The 19,204-nt window shown below is 36.1% G+C and overlaps 1 protein-coding gene across 2 annotated transcripts in view; it reads left to right on the top strand.

Annotated features, from left to right (window-relative positions):
* The window catches only part of LOC133184122 (uncharacterized), an 80,959-nt gene extending 77,596 nt beyond the window's left edge, over positions 1–3,363 (top strand). For both annotated transcript variants that reach the window (XM_061318986.1, XM_061318985.1), the window contains exons 9-10: positions 335–419; positions 2,191–3,363. In XM_061318986.1, the coding sequence (XP_061174970.1) occupies positions 335–419; positions 2,191–2,599 (494 nt within the window). In that variant the 3' untranslated portion in view covers positions 2,600–3,363. The remainder of the gene's footprint in view (positions 1–334; positions 420–2,190) is intronic.
* The last annotated feature ends 15,841 nt before the right edge of the window (positions 3,364–19,204 follow it).

The raw sequence follows: 19,204 nt of genomic DNA, 5'->3' as shown, positions 1-19,204 counted from the left end.
TTTTTAAACTAGTATCTTGAACACCAAATATAGCGAAGAGTAATCTATCAGAGAAAGAATTTAATCACGAATCTTCTTTAAATGCGAATCCAATCCAGTGAATTTCTATATACAATAGACTGATTTAGAAAAAAAAAGGATTTTGATTGCTTTTATTTATGACATTTTTCTTTTATTTTCTTGTAATAAAACACAATATAAGTGTTTATTTACTTTGAGGGGCATATGTGTCTTAGCCCTTTCCAGTTTAAAGGTGGAGATAATTATTGATTTTCACTTGAAATATACAACTATGGCAGTTACAATACAATCATGATTTGTAATTATTTTTCAGATAATCTCATACCGCCTATTGTAGGGGGTGCAGCGGCTGGAGTAATTATCATTTTATTGATAGTCTTAATTGTAGTTTATAGAAGGTTGGTACAGTATTTGTTCTTCCGTGTTTAATTTGCATAAAATGTTCTGTCCTATGGAATACCAGCTACGGGGATATCATTTCTCCAACTACTGCCAAAAATAATAAGCATTTATATTATACTTTCATGTAAATAAGTTGAATCTGATTCTTCGAGAAACATTTGTTAAACAAGATGTGTTTGTGAAACACTGATGCCCCCGTATGGCAGCTTATGGCGAAGGTTAAAGTTTCTTCAAATGCAAGTCAAAATCCAGGCCAAAAGATAAAAAATGTTGATACCCAAAGAAAGGTCTTGTCTCGAGGAATACACCTGTGAAATTTGAAAGACCTAGATACAACTGTTCAAAAGTTATGGCGAAGGTTAAAGTTTTTTAAATAAAAGTCAAGGTCAAGGTCAAAGTGGTTGGTATCCAAAGGAAGATCTTGTCACAAGGATTACATGTGTGAAGTATGAAAGCCCTAGCACCAACCATTCAAAAGTTATGGCCAAGGTTAAAGTTTTTCAAAAGTAGGTCAAACTCCTAAGTCAAGGTCAAAGGGTCAAAGTGGTTAGTATCCAAAGGAAGGTCTTGTCACAAGGATTACATATGTAAAGTATGAAAGCCCTAGATCAACCATTCAAAAGTTATGACCAAGGTTAAAGTTTTTCAAAAGTAGGTCAAACTCCTAGGTCAAGGTCAAAGGGTCAAAGTGGTTGATATCCAGAGGAAGGTCTTGTCACAAGGATTACATATGTAAAGTATGAAAGCCCTAGATCAACCATTCAAAAGTTATGGCCAAGGTTAAAGTTTTTCAAAAGTAGGTCAAACTCCTAGGTCAAGGTCAAAGGGTCAAAGTGGTTGATATCCAGAGGAAGGTCTTGTCACAAGGACATACATGTGAAGTTTGAAACCCTAAGCACCAACTGTTCAAAAGTTATGGCCAAGGTTAAAGTCTCATAAAATTTTGCAAAAGTGGGTCAAACTCCAAGGTCAAGGTCAAAAGGTCAAATATGATGGTACCCAAAGAAAGGTCTTGTCACAAGGAATACACATGTGAAATATGAAAGTCATAGCTCCAACCAATCAAAAGTTATGGGCAAGGTTAAAGTTGACAACAGACAGACAGACAACAGATAAACAAACAGACAAACAGACAGACAGGACAAAAACAATATACCCCCGGGATCTTTCGATCCGGGGGCATAAAAACACTACTATCCGCTGAATAATGAAGCAACGCCCTCCAGCGCAGCAACAGTCAACATTGCTTGACGACAGGTGTTATTCCAAAAAATACTGACAGAATTTATGTGCGCAAGGTTCAATTTAATATGTATTTGTATAAAACATTCAGTATAATATAATAAATATTGCATGTAGTTGAGTGTGACATTGAAAATTTTCACCCCTCGAAAACCAGTGTTAACCTCGGTTGCGCCTCGGTTGACAATGGTTTTCTTGGGGTGAAAAATTTCTGTTACACTCAGCTACATGCAATATTTATATAATATTGAATACACGGGGGGCTTCTTGTTCCATATCTATCTATCATCTATTAATCTATCTATCTATCAATCATTGTTAAATATTTCATATGTAGAGAGAAAGCAATATGCTCATGCGTTGAATGTTCACCAATGTTATAATGTTTACATCTAAAGATGATTTGTTCACATGTTCTTTTTACTGGTAATGTATTTTATCGTTATTATAAAGTATTTTGACTCTATTAGTTTGGCAAGTATTTTACTATAGCTATATATATATCTACTTGCTTATATTTGACAGATTTCAACAAAAAAATATCAATAAAGTAAACCGTCATAGTTCCGGTGTTGCGTATAGTATTGTCGACAAGTCCCGCCAAGAAAGTGCTACTGGTCTGAACGGAGCACTAGTTCAAACCGGTACTGACGACACCTACGACCATACAGTAAACAGTACGTCACGTCAGAGTGTACACAACGAACAGGAAAATATGTACGATCACACAACTGCTCCTCAGAAAGAAAAATCGGAGGATAATTTCTACGATTCAACATATAGAAATTCTCAAAAAGAAACGATTATTAACGACAATGAATATGGCTCTGTGAATCCAGCAACAGGAAATGACGTGTACAGCCACACTAATCAAGTCTTCAGTTCTGGTGATACAGACGTTGAAAATTATGATAGCATGAAAAATCTCAAATAAAGCAAATAAAAATATACTGAAATATTTTCTAGAAAGATGTTTACTTAAAGCGAAAACAGCTATCTCAAATGCACGATAACCGTTCAAATCACAGAAATTTAGGTTATTTCAAAATTTCTCCATATTCAAATGCATTAAGGGTAAAATTCTGTAGAAAATTGGGATGACAAAGATTAAATAAATGCACTACAGCCACAACGATTGGCTTATGAAAATTCTCTAGTTTTCTTGGCGAGAACTATAGCCACAATGGGGACGGGTTAGATTTTTTTCGCCCACGTTTCACAATTTGGGACCTTATGTACATAGATATTTTAAGTGTCTAACAGAATGTGATATTTAATTCTACATCTATGTTGTACTGTTCATGTATTGATCTTCAAATAGTGCTTGCTTTTTCATGAGACTTTTTTTTTAATAATTCATACTTGCTTGAGTTAATAGAGTTTGGGATAGATCTGAGTAGGAACAGACTGTGAATGTTGTGGAGACATTTTAAGAATATTATAGGATGTTTATAGCTACCGTACATTTTCAACTTATATGGAAAATTATTTCTTCCTTAGACATGTAGAAAATTATTTGTCGTCAATTTTGTCGTGTTGCAAGTTTAAGTTGTGGAATGACACATTATACAGTTTAAAAAGCAAATATTTGGATATGTTCTCATGAAAAAGAATGTCATTTCATTGTTTTACTGTATTTCAAATGATATTTTTTTAATACGTTTTACAAATATGCTTCCAAAGATCTTAAGTTTCAGATACCAGCTAAATAAAAATAAATTAATTTCTTGTCTGATTTTTCTTATTGTCTGCACCAAAGGAATGTCGAACTTTCTCATATCATGAACAAGAAATAATGAGTCTTAATGGTCACCTGAGTATCATTTAAACTCTAGCCTCATGTACCAAAAATTTAAAAGTTTAGTGAGAACTATTTAATCATTACCATATTCATGCACTTTGTCTCTAGATGGTCTGGTGTAAAAATGGTAAGATACTTAGTACAATAAGGACCTATGGGGACTTGAATTCTGTCATGTTGTAAATTTTGAATTTACCGGGTGGCATTAAATACAAAATTTAAAACATGACGAACTTGTCATGTTGTAAATTTTGTATTTACTGCTACCCGGTAAATTTACAAAATTTACAATATGACAATTCTATAATTTTTAATAGGGCTAGCTGTTCATTCATATTCATTCAAAAAACTTGTCTGCTAGATGTCCATGAGAAAAAAAAAATAGATTTTCTAAAATATCTTACTAGTATATGACCGATTTATTCCCACTGTGTGGTCATGAATTTGTATTCATTGTAATTATATAAGCGGTTTGCCTACTTTTTATTCTCTCTCAAAAAAAAAAAAAGAAGAAGAAGAAGAAAAGATTCTCGAGGATGTACATGAAATGTATTTTCAATGCATGACAACTAAATCCCGCTTTAGGGCCTGAACATTGGATTCTGGGAACACAGAAATTTTTATAAAAGAATTATTGCTCACTATAATCATTTGGACTTTTGGCTTACTACATGTATTTGTCCAGTAATAAGGAAGAAGATTTTTCAAAGATGTATTAATATGTATCAATATATGACCATTTTTGTCCACCCCTTACACCTGAACCCATGGAGGGGACATAAATTTCACGATTTGATATAAGGCTAAGTATTTAATATCCTAAAATATACTGCTTGCTAAATGCCCAAGAAAACTTTCAAAGATGTGAAATATTTTAAACTACATGTAAGCCCCGTCCTTAGGCCATCCATGGACCCAGGGGCTATGAATTTCACAATTTAAGTAAATGATTAAGTATTCATTACTATCATGTTCAGTTTTCATGCTAGATGTCCATGAGTAAAGACGATTTAATAAAATGTAATGTTTTTTTCCCAATAAAGATGTATGACCAAATTAGCTCCACTCTGAAGTCAGAAACCAGGGCCATAAATTTCATAACTTTGGTAAAACTTATGGTAAACAGATTGCTTGCTAGATGTCTAAAAGTAAAGAGAAGATATATTGCCTTTAACATTACGTATGCAATGTATCCCCACACTGGAGCCTAAACCTAGGACTCACGAATTTCACAAATTTAGTACTTGACTCCTGGCTTATTATAATCAGGCTAACAATTTTTCAGCTAAATGTAGAGAATATAGAATATTTTAGAAGGATGCCTTGGATTTTATAGTGTTGCCTTACACCTCAGACCCACTGAAATTCACAATTTTCGTTCCCTATAAATAACAGATGTTTTATACCAAAATTGGTTGAAATTGGTTCAGCTGATCCCGAGAAGCTTATTAAAAGGTTTTAAAGGGGATACTGTCGACGAGAGTCCAAGATGGAAGACACGTCTCGAGATAAGGTATTTGTGATTACTCATTTGCAGTGATTACCATTTGGGTGTCATTCCTATTATTGATAAAGGAGCAAATTATAAACGGGTGTCTGAAATCCAGTGTTTAGAATCGGGTCTGGGCGCGAAGGCTCAAACAAAGTTTCAGATCAGGACTCGGAACACACAGGGTATTAAAGAAAAGCGACCAAGGGCCTAAATGGTCACCGGAGTATAACACAACACTGTTAAAGGATCCATAGATATATTATTAGCATCATATATCATAACAAATCTTGTATAACTCTCTTATTCAATTGATCTTCAGTTACAGTGATTAACTATCAAAGGTGCATAGAAAAGGGGAATAACATCTCTCAGTAGAATACAAATTAATAGAGCCCTGTCCAGCACCAGAACACTTGAGCAAGTGGTCCAGAGTTTCAAAAACCTGCAAAAATACCCTTGATTATTACAGCTTTGAACTATGTTTTCTCCTAGATACCCTGGAGCAGAGAAGAAGGTTTGCAAAGAAATAATGCATTTTTACTATAGATTCAATGCAGTCCCACCCTAACACTAGACCCCATGAGCGAGGGGCCATGAAAATCAAAATTTGGTAAGAGGTACAATTGCTCATCATAATTATGCACATAGTTAAAGATTTTATAGAATTAATGCATTTTCACTATACAATAATGAATAGAGCCCAACAAAACCACTGACCCTGGGACCATTAATTTCACAATTTTAGAAGAAGCACCTTTGCTCATCATAACCATGCATTAAGTACGATTTTGGTAGAGGGATCAATGTTTATGTTACATTAAAAGTTTAGACTTTATCAAGTTAAACTTATGTATAACAGTCTATTAACACAAGTGAACTTGTGATGAAAATTTATTTAAAAGATAATTTACGAAATATAAATGTAGAAGTTTGTATATCCGAAAATAAATCAAGTAAAGTTACATAAAACAAAGACGATTTGAAATGCTCACACACGGACACACACACAAACGTTTTTGGTAACTCGGAATAGTCCAGAGTAAAATTGTATTTTCTTGATGACGGAATGTCCAGTACATCTAATATTCACGTCCGGGATAGTCCACGGCGGTTCTAAAAACTGGCCCTCTCACACAACATACGGCATTCACTCAAACTTCAATTAACACATTTACGCAATTATCACACATACGAGTCGGACACTCTGAGGCAAAGGATTGACACTAGTTCCTTAAATAGATATTGAGTGACAATTTCCTTTTTACTGTCTAAACATTAATTGTTAGATAGATAATTTTAAGCATATGTGAAAAAGTAAGTAATTAAAATGATTCTTTTTATAAAATCAAATTGTGTAACATTGTAAATTAATTTTGTAAAATTTACTATGTGACACTTAGACTGGTTGAAAGTACTAGTAACAGTGGGGAGGATGAAGTATTGGGTCAAGGAAGCCCATCTGGAGAAAGTGGACGACCTCCAGCATCATAAATTGACTAAAATTGAGTAAATGAAAGAAAAAAGGAGGAGGAAAACATAACAGTATTTTGGAGGGAGGTAGAATAGTGAAGATACCCACAGCAGCGATCCCTGTATTCCCTCCACAGAGAAAGACATCTGTCACCATGCCTGAGAAGGATATGTCAGTGAACCGATTTTAGCTTCAGACATATTCGTCCAATAGCACTCGAATTTGAAGTAGCAGGCAGCAGTTTGCGAAACCCTGTCAAGAAAAAGAAATTTCGCAGGGGTGACAATAAGATTGAGGAGGTCGTCGAAGAAGAATAAATCACTGATAAAGATGCTTAAAAGAAGAGTGGCCGATAACACTTTAAAAAAATAATAACACAAGAAAAAAAAGGTAGATAATGTGTCTGAAACCTATTCTTTTGTGTTGAATTAATGAATTACATGATTGTATAAGCAAGCAATTACATGATCATAAATTTAACTTATCTATATGAGGGATGCATGTTTTAGGCATGGGTAGTTGTAGTGAAAGTTAAAGTTAATTATATATTCAAGCTTAAACTAGTCTTGTCAATCATATGTTATCTTCTGTGTTCGGACAATGTTCCAAACGCTAATAAGATCTAAATTTGACTTAGCAGATTTAGGAAAACAAATATACATGTAAAGCAATCTCATTCAAGGCCCTGAATTCTGTTGATGAGAGGCAGTCCTAGAGGGAAGAGGTGTCTCACAGTAAGGTATTTGTCATTATTCGTTTGCAGTGTCTCAAATAACTGCAGAGACCATTTAGGTGTAATAAATTCCTCTGTTTATAAAGGAATATACCGGTATTACAAAAGGTTGTTTGAAACCCAGTGTTTAGAAGCAGGTCTGGGAGCTAAGGCTCAAACATAGTTTCAGACCAGAATCGAAACACAGGGAGATTAAAAAATAAGAAAAATACATAAATATAGCAGATCAGTGTGAATCATTGAGTTGTTAATTATTTTTGATTGCGTTCTGTTATTTTATTTAATATCAATCACTCGAATACGTCAAGTAATGAAGGAAAATCATATACAGGTATATCTACATGTACTTCATTCGTGGTCAAACCACAAAATACGTTACAGTATGATAAACGACCTTGGAAGAACACCGACAGATAAGTAGGATTCATTGTGCCCCACCCTGTGTTTTGTTTTGGTATTGTTGCTTTCAATGTAATAGGCTGCTGTCTCATCAAAACTGTTGATTCCACAATCATTATGCAAATACATCTGAATGAAATGTTATGCAGCTTTCTGTTTTGCTTTTGTTTTTTTGTTTTGTTTTTTTTGTTTTGTTTTTTTTTTTTTTTTTGGTTATTTCACTACTTAACACATGGAATTATTTTCAGTACATTTACCTTATGGTACGCTGCTTGGTGTATAGAACAAGTTTTCTAAATGTGCATTTTTTTGGATTTTGAAGCAAGGTAATATTAATGAGTTCATGTGGATGTCGACTTGATACCATATTAATGCATTAAAAAAAACAGAGAGAGAGAGAGAGAGAGTAATATACATTTTGTAACGTTTTGAGAGGCAAAATCTGGGGACTTTGAAGAAAGTAAATTATAAACAAGATGTGTTTGTGAAACACCAATTCCCCCGTATGGCAACTTATAGCAAATGTTAAACTTTCTCAAATGCAAATCAAATATGTTGGTATATCCAAAGTAAGGTCTTCTCACAAGAAATACACTTGTGAAATATGAAAGCCCTAGCACCACCTGTTCAAAAGTTATGGCCAAAGTTAAAAGTTCTTTAAAAGTAAATCAAACTCCAAGGTCAAGGTCAAAGGGTGAAAGTGTTGGTATCTAATGGATGGTCTTGTTACAAGGATTATATATGTGAAGTATGAAAGCCCAAGCCCTAACCGTTTGAATGTTATGACCAAAGTTAATGTTTTTTAAAAGTAGGTCAAACTCCAAGGTCAAAGGGTCAAAGTCGTTTGTATTGAAACAATCCGGGAAAAGTTATTTCGGTACAAGCGGTATTTTAGTCATGTTTCCGCTAGATGGCGTTGTTGGTCATGTAGGGTATAAATACAAGTGAAGCGGCAGAGTTGAGTAATTGCGAAGTTGATGCTGAAGCGGCAAGACAAAAGCGGGCCATTAATGACCAGAGGTAACTTTTAGTTAATGATAATAATAAATATTTAAAGCTTTAGAGGTGACTGAACAAGTTTTTCCCGGCTTTAGATATTGTTTGTTATTAAGAAAGTGACTGTGGGAGCCAGCAAGAGCTGTAAAGAGCCGAACTGCGCTGTAAGAGCCAGTATTAAAGAAAAGAGCTGTAGGAGCCGGTATTCAAAGAGCCGAGCTGTAAGAGCCGGTAACCATAAGAGCCGGGCTGTAAGAGCCGATCGCTCAAGAGCCAGCATAACTTTAATTTATTGTATATAATTGATTAAAGACAGGTAGTCTCAACATTTATCTGTATATATTGCTTGATCATATATTTGTATATTTTGAACCTGCCAGGTCCTCATAAAGTTAACTGGGGGAATTCAGCCGCCTCTGCTATTTATAATTACATTATAAGGTTTCACGCTACAAGTTTTTGGTGGCAGCGGTGGGATACTACCCGGTAGTATTTTTATTGAATTTATTTTCTTTGTACAATACGAGAGCTCGAGAGTCAGATTGCCTCATATGAGCTGGAGCTTTCACAAAGGAGCCACTCCACACCTGTAAGAACGCTAGATAAAAATAGTCAGGTTACAGACTCAGGGTTTGCAACCTCACATGCTGTGGATGATATTGAATTAGAAGAACAAACTGGAGCCAGGAGAAAATCTGTAAGATTCGGGGATCGTGTCGGTACTGCAAAGGAATCACTGGAAGATGAATTCGACCTTAGCCCTTATTTGAAAAAGAATAAGCAGGAGACGCCCGGAAGAAGACGTGAAGATCCAGTGTCAAATGTAACCGTTAGGAGGAAGCCAAGAGCCTCGTCTCCCAGCACAGGAGTCCAGTACGCTACCAGTACGCGTGATACAAGTCCAATTCTACAATCTAGGAGCCGTCAACATTCTCAAAACATAAAGCCGGCAACGTACGATGGTTCCACGTCATGGCTTGATTATAAATCACATTTTGAAGCATGTGCAAAGTTAGGTAATTGGGACGAAACAGAGAAGGGGTTGTACTTGTCCGTTTCTCTAAGAGGCAGTGCCCAAGGTGTTCTTGGAAATTTATCGGATGGTTAAGAAATGAGCTACAAAGAGCTGACATCTGCATTAAGTGATAGATTTGCTCCACCAGATCAAGTAGATTTTTATAGAGTTCAACTGAGAGAGCGTCAGAATCGTTGCCAGAGCTTGGTCAACAAATCAGGCGTCTTGTGAACTTGGCATATCCTACAGTACCTGCAGATGTAAAGGAAATTCTAGCGAAAAACCATTTCATTGATGCTTTAGCTATATCTGATATTCGGCTGAGAATCAAACAAGCCAGACCAAAGAATTTTAATGAGGCTGTAAGAAATGCAATCGAACTAGAGGCTTTCCTGAAAACTGAACAAAGATTAGGAGGCGTGAATTCATCTTTGAGAGCTGTTGGGCAGGACACATCTAGGAATGAATTAACATTAGAGTTGAAAGAGGTGAAGAATACCATATTGAATCTTCAGAAGTCGATGACGTCCATTGTTGAGGAGCTCAAAGAGCTTAAACAAAAACATGGTGATCTACAAAAAGACAAATGGACAAAGAAACCTGAATGGAAGAAAAACGCTACTTGTTATAACTGTGGCAAGAGGGACATCTCAAAAAGGAATGTCGCTCAAAACAGAATCCCCAGAATGACAATGCAAACCATGCAATGCAGAGAGGAACAAAACAAACAAAAGAGTCATGCAAAACGGGGTCTTCTGAAAAAGTGGGGATGCTGGTATTTTTGTTAAAGCATCTATTGATGGTTTTGATTTAAACATATTGGTTGACACAGGAGCTACACTGTCTCTTTTGGCCAAACATGTATATGATAAACATCTCGAAAGCAACAGCTCACTTGAAACTTTAAAGAAAGTCAGCCAGCCAGTGCTATCAGCAAAGAATGACCCTCTTACGATTTATGGGAAACTCAATGTCCCAATCCTTATAAATAACAGTTTGTATAGCACCGGAGTTGTTGTTACAGAGTTGACTGTCGATGCAATTTTGGGGTTAGACTTTTTGATCGGAAACAAATGTGTTGTCGATTTAACAACGCAGATTTTGGAAGTAAATGGGAAACCCTCATCTTTGAATAAAGCGGGTCATATTGGATGTTACCGTGTTGCTGCGGCAGAAACCATTCATATACCACCTAGGTCTGAAATTGTCACGAATTGCAACGTGTGTATACCTGATAAGGAGCCATTGCCAAGAGGTTTAGGGATACTAGAAGGCGATAAAGACTCTGAAATCTGAAAGAGGGATAATTGGCAAGGTGCTTGTCACGAACCAAAACTCCGTTCCTTGTCGACTGATGAATCCTAGTCCAGATGTACAAGTCATTCATAGTGGACCTGTTGTTGCCATTTTGACACCAGTTGATGGCATAGTAGAAGAATCACATCAAGCGCCAACAAAACAGTTGAAGGAATTACCAAAAGCTCTCAGAGAATTACTTGATAGATCAAGCAAGGGACTGAGTCTGCAACAGACCAAAGAACTGAAATCATTACTCTTGCGGAATGTGAATTTGTTTTCTAAGGATGACAGGGATTTTGGAAGGACAGATATTGTAAAACATTCTATAAATACAGGGTCAAAAGTACCGATAAGACAGCCTCTTAGAAGAACTCCTGTTTACTGGAAGGACAATATAGACAAACAGATTGAAGAGATGCTCAAGTCAGATGTCATAGAAAAATCAACAAGTCCTTGGGCGCCCGGAGTAGTTCTTGTTCGGAAGAAAGATGGGAGCCTTCGATTTTGCGTAGATTATAGAAAATTGAACGATGCTACTATCAAAGACGCCTATCTTCTTCCGAGGATAGATGAGTCCTTGGATCATCTTGCAGGATCCTGCTGATTCTCAACCCTTGATCTATCATCGAGATATTGACAAGTTGAAGTAGATCCCGTTGATAGACCAAAGACAGCGTTTATTACAAAAAGGGTTTATATCAGTTCAAGGTGATGACTTTCGGACTGTGCAATGCTCCGGCGATCTTCGAACGGCTCATGGAGACAGTCCTGTTTGGTCTCCAATGGAATATATGTCTTATATCTCTCGATGATATTATTGTGTTTAGCAAAACCTTTGAGGAAATGACAGAGAATCTGCAGAGGGTCTTTGATAGATTACAGTCAGCCGGGCTCAAATTGAAAGCAAAGAAATGTAAAGAAATGAACTCTTTTTGGACAGCAAGTTGAATACCTTGGACATACGGTATCTCCAAGGCCGGAGTAGCAACAGAGCCTAAAAAGGTAGAAGCTATCAAACACTGGACGGAGCCGACATCTGTTAAAGAAGTAAGATCATTCATTGGTTTATGCAGCTACTATCGGCGGTTTGTTAAAGATTTTGGTAAGATTGCAAAACCTTTGCATAAGTTACCAAACAAAGATGCCATATTTAAATGGACTGAGGAATGTCAGTCCGCATTTGATCAATTGAAAGGTTTCTTAGTCAATGCACCTATACTAGCTTTCCCTGACTTCAGTAAACCTTTCGTTCTTGACACAGATGCGAGCGACATGGCCATAGGAGCCGTCTTGTCACAGAGCCAGAACGGATCAGAGAGAGCCATGGCGTATGCTAGTCGAACACTCAGCAAGGCAGAGCGAAAAGACTGTGTCACCAAGAAAGAGCTATTAGCTGTCGTCTATTTTGTACAATATTTTAGACACTATCTGTATGGACGGAGATTTGTGGTTCGTACCGACTATGGCTCGCTACGATGGCTCCTCAATTTCAAACAACCAGAAGGCCAACTAGCGCGTTGGATCGAGATTTTGGGCATGTATGAGATGACTGTCGAACATCGCCCAGGCACTCAACACAGGAATGCTGATGCCCTCAGTCGACGTCCATGTGGCAGATGTAAATACGATCCAGACTGGGAGGCTCATCTTCAGGAAAAAATAGAAAAGGAGCCCAATAAAGTCCTTGGTGTTTGCAGTGGAAGCGAAGATGGTTCAAGTAATAACAATGAAGATGAAAAATTTTCTCTTGCTGATCTGCAGAGTAAAGACAAGGAGATTAGTCTAGTGAAACATTGGCTCGTGAGCAATGACGACAAACCAACGCAAACTGATCTTAGTTATAGTGGAGTCATGTCAAAGTCTCTTTGGGCACAAAGAAATATGCTGGAGATAAAAGGTGACTTGCTTTATAGGAAATGGAAAGATGACAAAGGAACTACTCTCCAAGCGATCATTCCATTCCAAGACAGACGCAAAGTTCTGGCATACTGTCATAATCACAAAACAGCAGGACACTTAGGAGTCAGAAAGAAATTAAGTAAGGTTAGACAAATATTTTATTGGCCTGGTTTGCAAAGAGACGCGAGACATTATGTAAAAGGATGTGAAGTATGCACCAGATCTATAGGTCTGACGAAAACAAAAAGAGCTCCAATGAAAACATTGGGAGCTGGTATGCCAATGGAAAGGATTGGTATTGATATTGTGGGAGAATTGCCTCGAACAGAGGTAGGCAGTCGGTACATAGTTGTTATCTGGGACTATTTCACGAAGTGGGTTGAGGCATTCGCGATGCCAAACACGGAATCAGTCACTTTTGCCAAACTGTTGGTTGAACAGGTGATATCACGATTTGGGGTGCCGGGATCTGTGCATTCAGACCAAGGCAAGAAGTTTGAAAGGAAAATTTTCACTGAAATGTGTAAAATATTGAATATCAAGAAAACACGTACAAGTCCTTATCACCCAGAATGTGATGGACTTGTCGAAAGGATTAACAAAACTTTACTCACGATGTTAAGGACTCTTGTAGATGAGAATCAGTCAAACTGGGATGATCTGTTACCTTATGTGTTGATGGCTTATAGATCAGTGGAAAATGAGACCACTGGATTTAGCCCCAATTATTTGATATTGGGAAGAGAGGTTGGTACACCTCTTGATATTCTTTTTGAGATGCCATTTAATATGAAGGAGATCCCTGCTCAGAAGTGGGTTTGGGAGCTTCAAGAAAAAATGGAGTTAGCACATTCATTTGTGAGGAACAATTCAATAGGCTCCATGCTCAGACAAAAGAGTCTACATGACACAGTTAAGTTGGCAGACATTTGAGAAAGGAGCTGAGGTTTACGTGTATTTTCCACGATATGCTGTTGGGAAATCTCCTAAGCTTACACAGTTTTGGCGAGGTCCATTCATAGTAGAGGGAAGATTTTCTGATGTCACATACAAAGTTAATTGTGGTGCAAACGGAAAATCTCAGGTCATACATGTCAATCGTATGAGGCCAAAGAATCCCCAAGTGTTGAGAGGAGAAGTAGCTTCTTCTGATACTCAAGATTTAGGCACTGATGATATTCAGGAGGAGGAAACTTTGTTGTTAGAGAGCAATAGAAGCATTGAACCCGAAAACCGCAGAGAGAGACGAAGACCAAAATATCTCTCTGATTATGTTGTTGATATATAACTCCTTTTATATGCGTTTGTTAGAAAGAGTTATTTTGTATATTTTAGTTTATTACTACTATTATCTTTTGACATCTATGTATACACATTATGCGTGTATTTCCATAAAAATGAATGTATCTATACCTGATTAATCATTACTTTGAAACGATCAATAGAGCAGATAGCTGAATTGTATTATAAAATATTTAAATATTTACAAATGAAAAAAAAGAGCATTCGAGGTCGCATGGATTTTGAGGCGTGGGTAATGAGACAATCCGGGGAAAGTTATTCCGGTACAAGCGGTATTTAAGTCATGTTTCCGCTAGATGGCGTTGTTGGTCATATAGGGTATAAATACAAGTGAAGCGGCAGAGTTGAGTAATTGCGAAGTTGATGCTGAAGCGGCAAGACAAGCGGGCCATTAATGACCAGAGGTAACTTTTAGTTAATGATAATAAATAAATATTTAAAGCTTTAGAGGTGACTGAACAAGTTTTTCCCGGCTTTAGATATTGTTTGTTATTAAGAAAGTGACTGTGGGAGCCAGCAAGAGCTGTAAAGAGCCGAACTGCGCTGTAAGAGCCAGTATTAAAGAAAAGAGCTGTAGGAGCCGGTATTCAAAGAGCCGAGCTGTAAGAGCCGGTAACCATAAGAGCCGGGCTGTAAGAGCCGATCGCTCAAGAGCCAGCATAACTTTAATTTATTGTATATAATTGATTAAAGACAGGTAGTCTCAACATTTATCTGTATATATTGCTTGATCATATATTTGTATATTTTGAACCTGCCAGGTCCTCATAAAGTTAACTGGGGGAATTCAGCCGCCTCTGCTATTTATGTTCCCCAAACAAAGTTTGGGAACATATTGTTTTTACTCTGTTTCTTATTAAGGTCTTCCGTCTCCACGGAAGACCTTATAGTGATTCTATTGTTTCTTATTATTAAAGTCTTCCGTCTTCACGGAAGACCTTATAGTGATTCTACTGTTTCTTATTATTATTAAGGTCTTCCGTCTTCACGGAAGACCTAATAGTGATTCTACTGTTTCTTCTTATTATTATTATTATTATAATTATTATTATTTTTTAGACAAATTTTGTGCACGCAATATCTCGAGATATTCAATGGTTTTCCATCAAACTTTCAGGGATAATGCGCTTTAAAATGCCATTGTTACATTTGAAAGAATTTTGGAGAAATTCGCTTCTGGTTCCAAGTTATGGACACTTTTCTGATTTTGAAATGACATTTTATCCTCCGGTCGCTACCGGAAGCGAATTTAAAAAGTCAATTTTTTCAACTTTTACGTTTTTCAATATTTTTCTTTGATTTTAATAGGGTTAATAGAGACTCTTATTGTAATGCTTAATATATAATTTGTTTTTAAAATTGTCTACTAGAATACATTTTAAAAATAGATTTTTTAGATAACTATTCAATGGTTTTTCATCAAACTTTCAGGGATAATGCGCTATAAATCTCCATTGTTACGTTTGAAAGAATTTCGAAGAAATTCGTTTCCGGTTCCAAGTTATGGACATTTTCTGATTTTGAAATGTAATTTTATCCTCGCGAGATCTAAAGAACGGCTAAAGATATGATTTGGAGAATTGTTGGAGACCATAGAACATGACTTCTAGATGTGCGGGTTTGCCTTTTCGTGCGTCGTGAGTATTTCCGGTCGCTACCGGAAGCGAATTAAAAAAGTCCATTTTTTCAACTTTTACGTTTTTCAATATTTTTCTTTGATTTTAGTATGGTTATATCCCTTTATAGATGCAAGTTACGGAACATAATAGGTATCAGATTCCTTGAGCGTCATATGGCGAGACGTGTTTTGTTGCAAAACATTCAAGATTTTTCATTAATGTGTTACTGATTGGAATAGTCCACTTTGGGGGTAAAGAGGAATATAAAATGTGTCAGAAAACTTAGCGCTGCCTTTATGTTACTTGACCGTATACGATATTTTATATGTACAGTGTGATAAATAAACATTCTTAGGCTCCAAAATCAGGCTATAGCAACATATTTTTTTTTTTAAATTTCATTGAAGCTATCACGTACACTCACTCAATTGAAGACATATTTCAAAGAAAAGGTGCGAAGATTTACTCGTGACGTTTGGCGCGAAATAATGTATCTTGACCCGCCTTTCACAAATGGTCTGATGCAGTAGTGTAGGAGTACAGAAAAAGATTACACGGACATGTCTGTATTTGGAATTGCATAGAATAGAAAGCTGAATGCATAAAGAATAAAGGAAGTAAACACAATAGTTTTTTTTTCATCAGTAACAGATTATTTTCTCTGCTATCAGTTATTGTTAAAACTCAAGTAACAAATCCGATGTAAATCTACTAGCACTTGCACAAAATTTAGCTGGCTAGTTTTCATCCTATAATTCCGCACTATAAGAAAAAAAAATTAACCTGCCTGACACTCGTTACTTCAGAGAATGAGTGCAAGGTAAACATCGATAATGGCTGGTACACTGCGCTTGTGTAGTGGTTTCAATATTAAAGAACAAGGTTCACTTAGGGCCTTTTTTGGCCCTGTGAATTTCAGAAAATCTGAAAGTGCTTGGCTTTAGTTGACAATGCATTAAATATCATTTAGACCTTTGATGACTGCGTATCTATCAAAAATGACGTAATTTTCTGGCTAGCCTATGCATTAAGACGTCATGAAATGCGTCATTTTCCTCGTATCCTGAAAATTTCTACAAAACAGCAATTTTTAAAGCTATTTTTCGATATCGATATTTAATATAGGACGTAACCTCTGATCTTAAATATGCAACTATTAAATGATAGAACTATTTCTGAGGATTACAAAACCTGTTTTATTGTTTTAGATCAGAGGATGCGCTCATGTTATTTCTCTTCTTTCTTTTTTAAACTAAAACTTGCATCACTTTATTGCATCTCTTTCGCTGTTTTAAAATATGTTAGATTCCACCGGAAATAATCGTCAACTTCCGGTCTATTGCTCGACAACAGTATACGACTGAAGTCTAAAACTTTCAGGACTGATAGTCAGTCATCAGTTTATTTGAATCGTGACAAAATCTTGTATCGCCGTTACTTCTGATCGTGACAGGAAGTGATGCAAAAAAGGGAATAGTTAATAAATAGCACGTTGGATTTTCAGGCTGACGACCAGGGTTAAATCTCGAGAGTGTCTGAATTTCTTTTATCACTTTTTCAGCTTGAGTTTTCTTCTTTTTTTTCAGAATCGGACAGAAGACCTCTCATTGCTCGCAATGAGTTTCTAGTTATTAAGGTCTGCCGACTTCCTTCGGCAGACCTTATTGTTTTCCGTCTGTTTTCTATTATTATTATTATTATTATTCTTTTTTCATAGAACGGCCGATATCTCAGCTGTGAGTAGACGGATTTCAAAGATTTTTTCAGGGAAGATGCATCATGAGAATATCTCCAGACGTGTTTTTCATTTTTTCGAAATTCACTTCCGTTCGCATTTTTTGGGGAAATTTGTATTTTTTAAATGGCGTTTTGTCCCATAATTTTCTAAAGAACGGTTAAAGATATGAAAGTGAAACTCATGGACATGATAAAACATCACATGTAGATATGCTGATCGACCTTTATTTTTCGTCGTTCGTACTTCCGGTCGCGAACGGAAGTGAATTCAAAAATGTTAAATTTTTAACTTTTTTGTTTTTCAATACTTTTCTTTCAAATTTACAGGGTTTATAGAGAGTCTTCTAAGAATTCTATGTATGTTTTCTTCATTTTGATTGATGCATTTATTGCAAAGATATGACCGAACCTAACTTTCTCGTATATTGTGGGTTCAAATCCTGCTGGGGCGGGAGATTGTTTCTCTCTTTTTTTCAGTTGTAAATAACATTTTTTTCCGTGAAGACATGTATGATAGTTTTGGCTTATTTTTTAAAGCTTTGTTAACAGAGATTCCACAGAAATCCTTTAATAATTATGATCTATGTTGAAAAACTGTGTTACATGAACGCAAACGAAAAATACCTTCAATAAAGTATTAAATGAAGTGAGATAGCATAGCGTTTTGGAGAAAAGTTCGGTCGGAAGACCACTTGTTGCCCTAGCAACAAGAAACGCATCTAGTTATTATTATTATTATTATTATCATTTTTTAGACAAATTTTGTGCACGCAATATCTCGAGAACTATTCAATGGTTTTTCATCAATCTTTCAGGGATAATGCGCTTAAAAATGCCATTGTTACATTTGAAAGACCTTTGGAGAAATTCGCTTCCGGTTCCAAGTTATGGACACTTTTCTGATTTTGAAATGACATTTTATCCGCGCGAGATCTAAAGAACGGCTAAAGATATGAACTGGAGACTTGTTGGAGAGCATAGAACATGACTTCTAGATATGCGGGTTTGCCTTTTCGTGCGTCGTGAGTACTTCCGGTCGCTACCGGAAGCGAATTTAAAAAGTCAATTTTTTCAACTTTTACGTTTTTCAATATTTTTCTTTGATTTTAATAGGGTTAATAGAGACTTATTGTAATGCTTAATATATAATTTGTTCTTAAAATTGTCTACTAGAATACATTTTAAAAATAGATTTTTTTAGACAAATCTTGTGCACGCAATATCTCGAGAACTCTTCAATGGTTTTCCATCAAACTTTCAGGGATAATGCGCTATAAAATGCCATTGTTACATTTGAAAGAATTTTGGAAAAATTCGTTTCCGGTTCCAAGTTATGGACATTTTCTGATTTTGAAATGAAATTTTATCCGCGCGAGATCTGAAGAACGGCTATGAATTGGAGAAATGTTGGAGAGCATGGAACATGACTTCTAGATGTGCGGGTTTGCCTTTTCGTGCGTCGTGAGTACTTCCGGTCGCTACCGGAAGCGAATTAAAAAAGTCCATTTTTTCAACTTTTACGTTTTACGTTTTTCAATATTTTTCTTTGATTTTAGTAGGGTTATATTCCTTTGTAGATGCAAGTTACGGAACATAATAGGTATCCGAATCCTTGAGTGTCATATGGCGAGACGTGTTTTGTTGCAAAACATTCAAGACTTTTCATTAATGTGTTACTGATTGGAATAGTCCACTTTGGGGGTTAAGAGGAATATAAAATTTGTCAGAAAACTTAGCGCTGCCTTTATGTTACTTAACCGTATACGATATGTTATA

This window comes from Saccostrea echinata, unplaced genomic scaffold (genome assembly GCF_033153115.1).
Source record: "Saccostrea echinata isolate AGI-Se365-2 ecotype Australia unplaced genomic scaffold, CSIRO_AGI_Sech_v1 ptg000010l, whole genome shotgun sequence".
NCBI lineage: Eukaryota > Metazoa > Mollusca > Bivalvia > Ostreida > Ostreidae > Saccostrea > Saccostrea echinata.
Note: the sequence above shows the minus strand (reverse complement) of the source record. Positions and strands in the feature narration are given on the sequence as shown.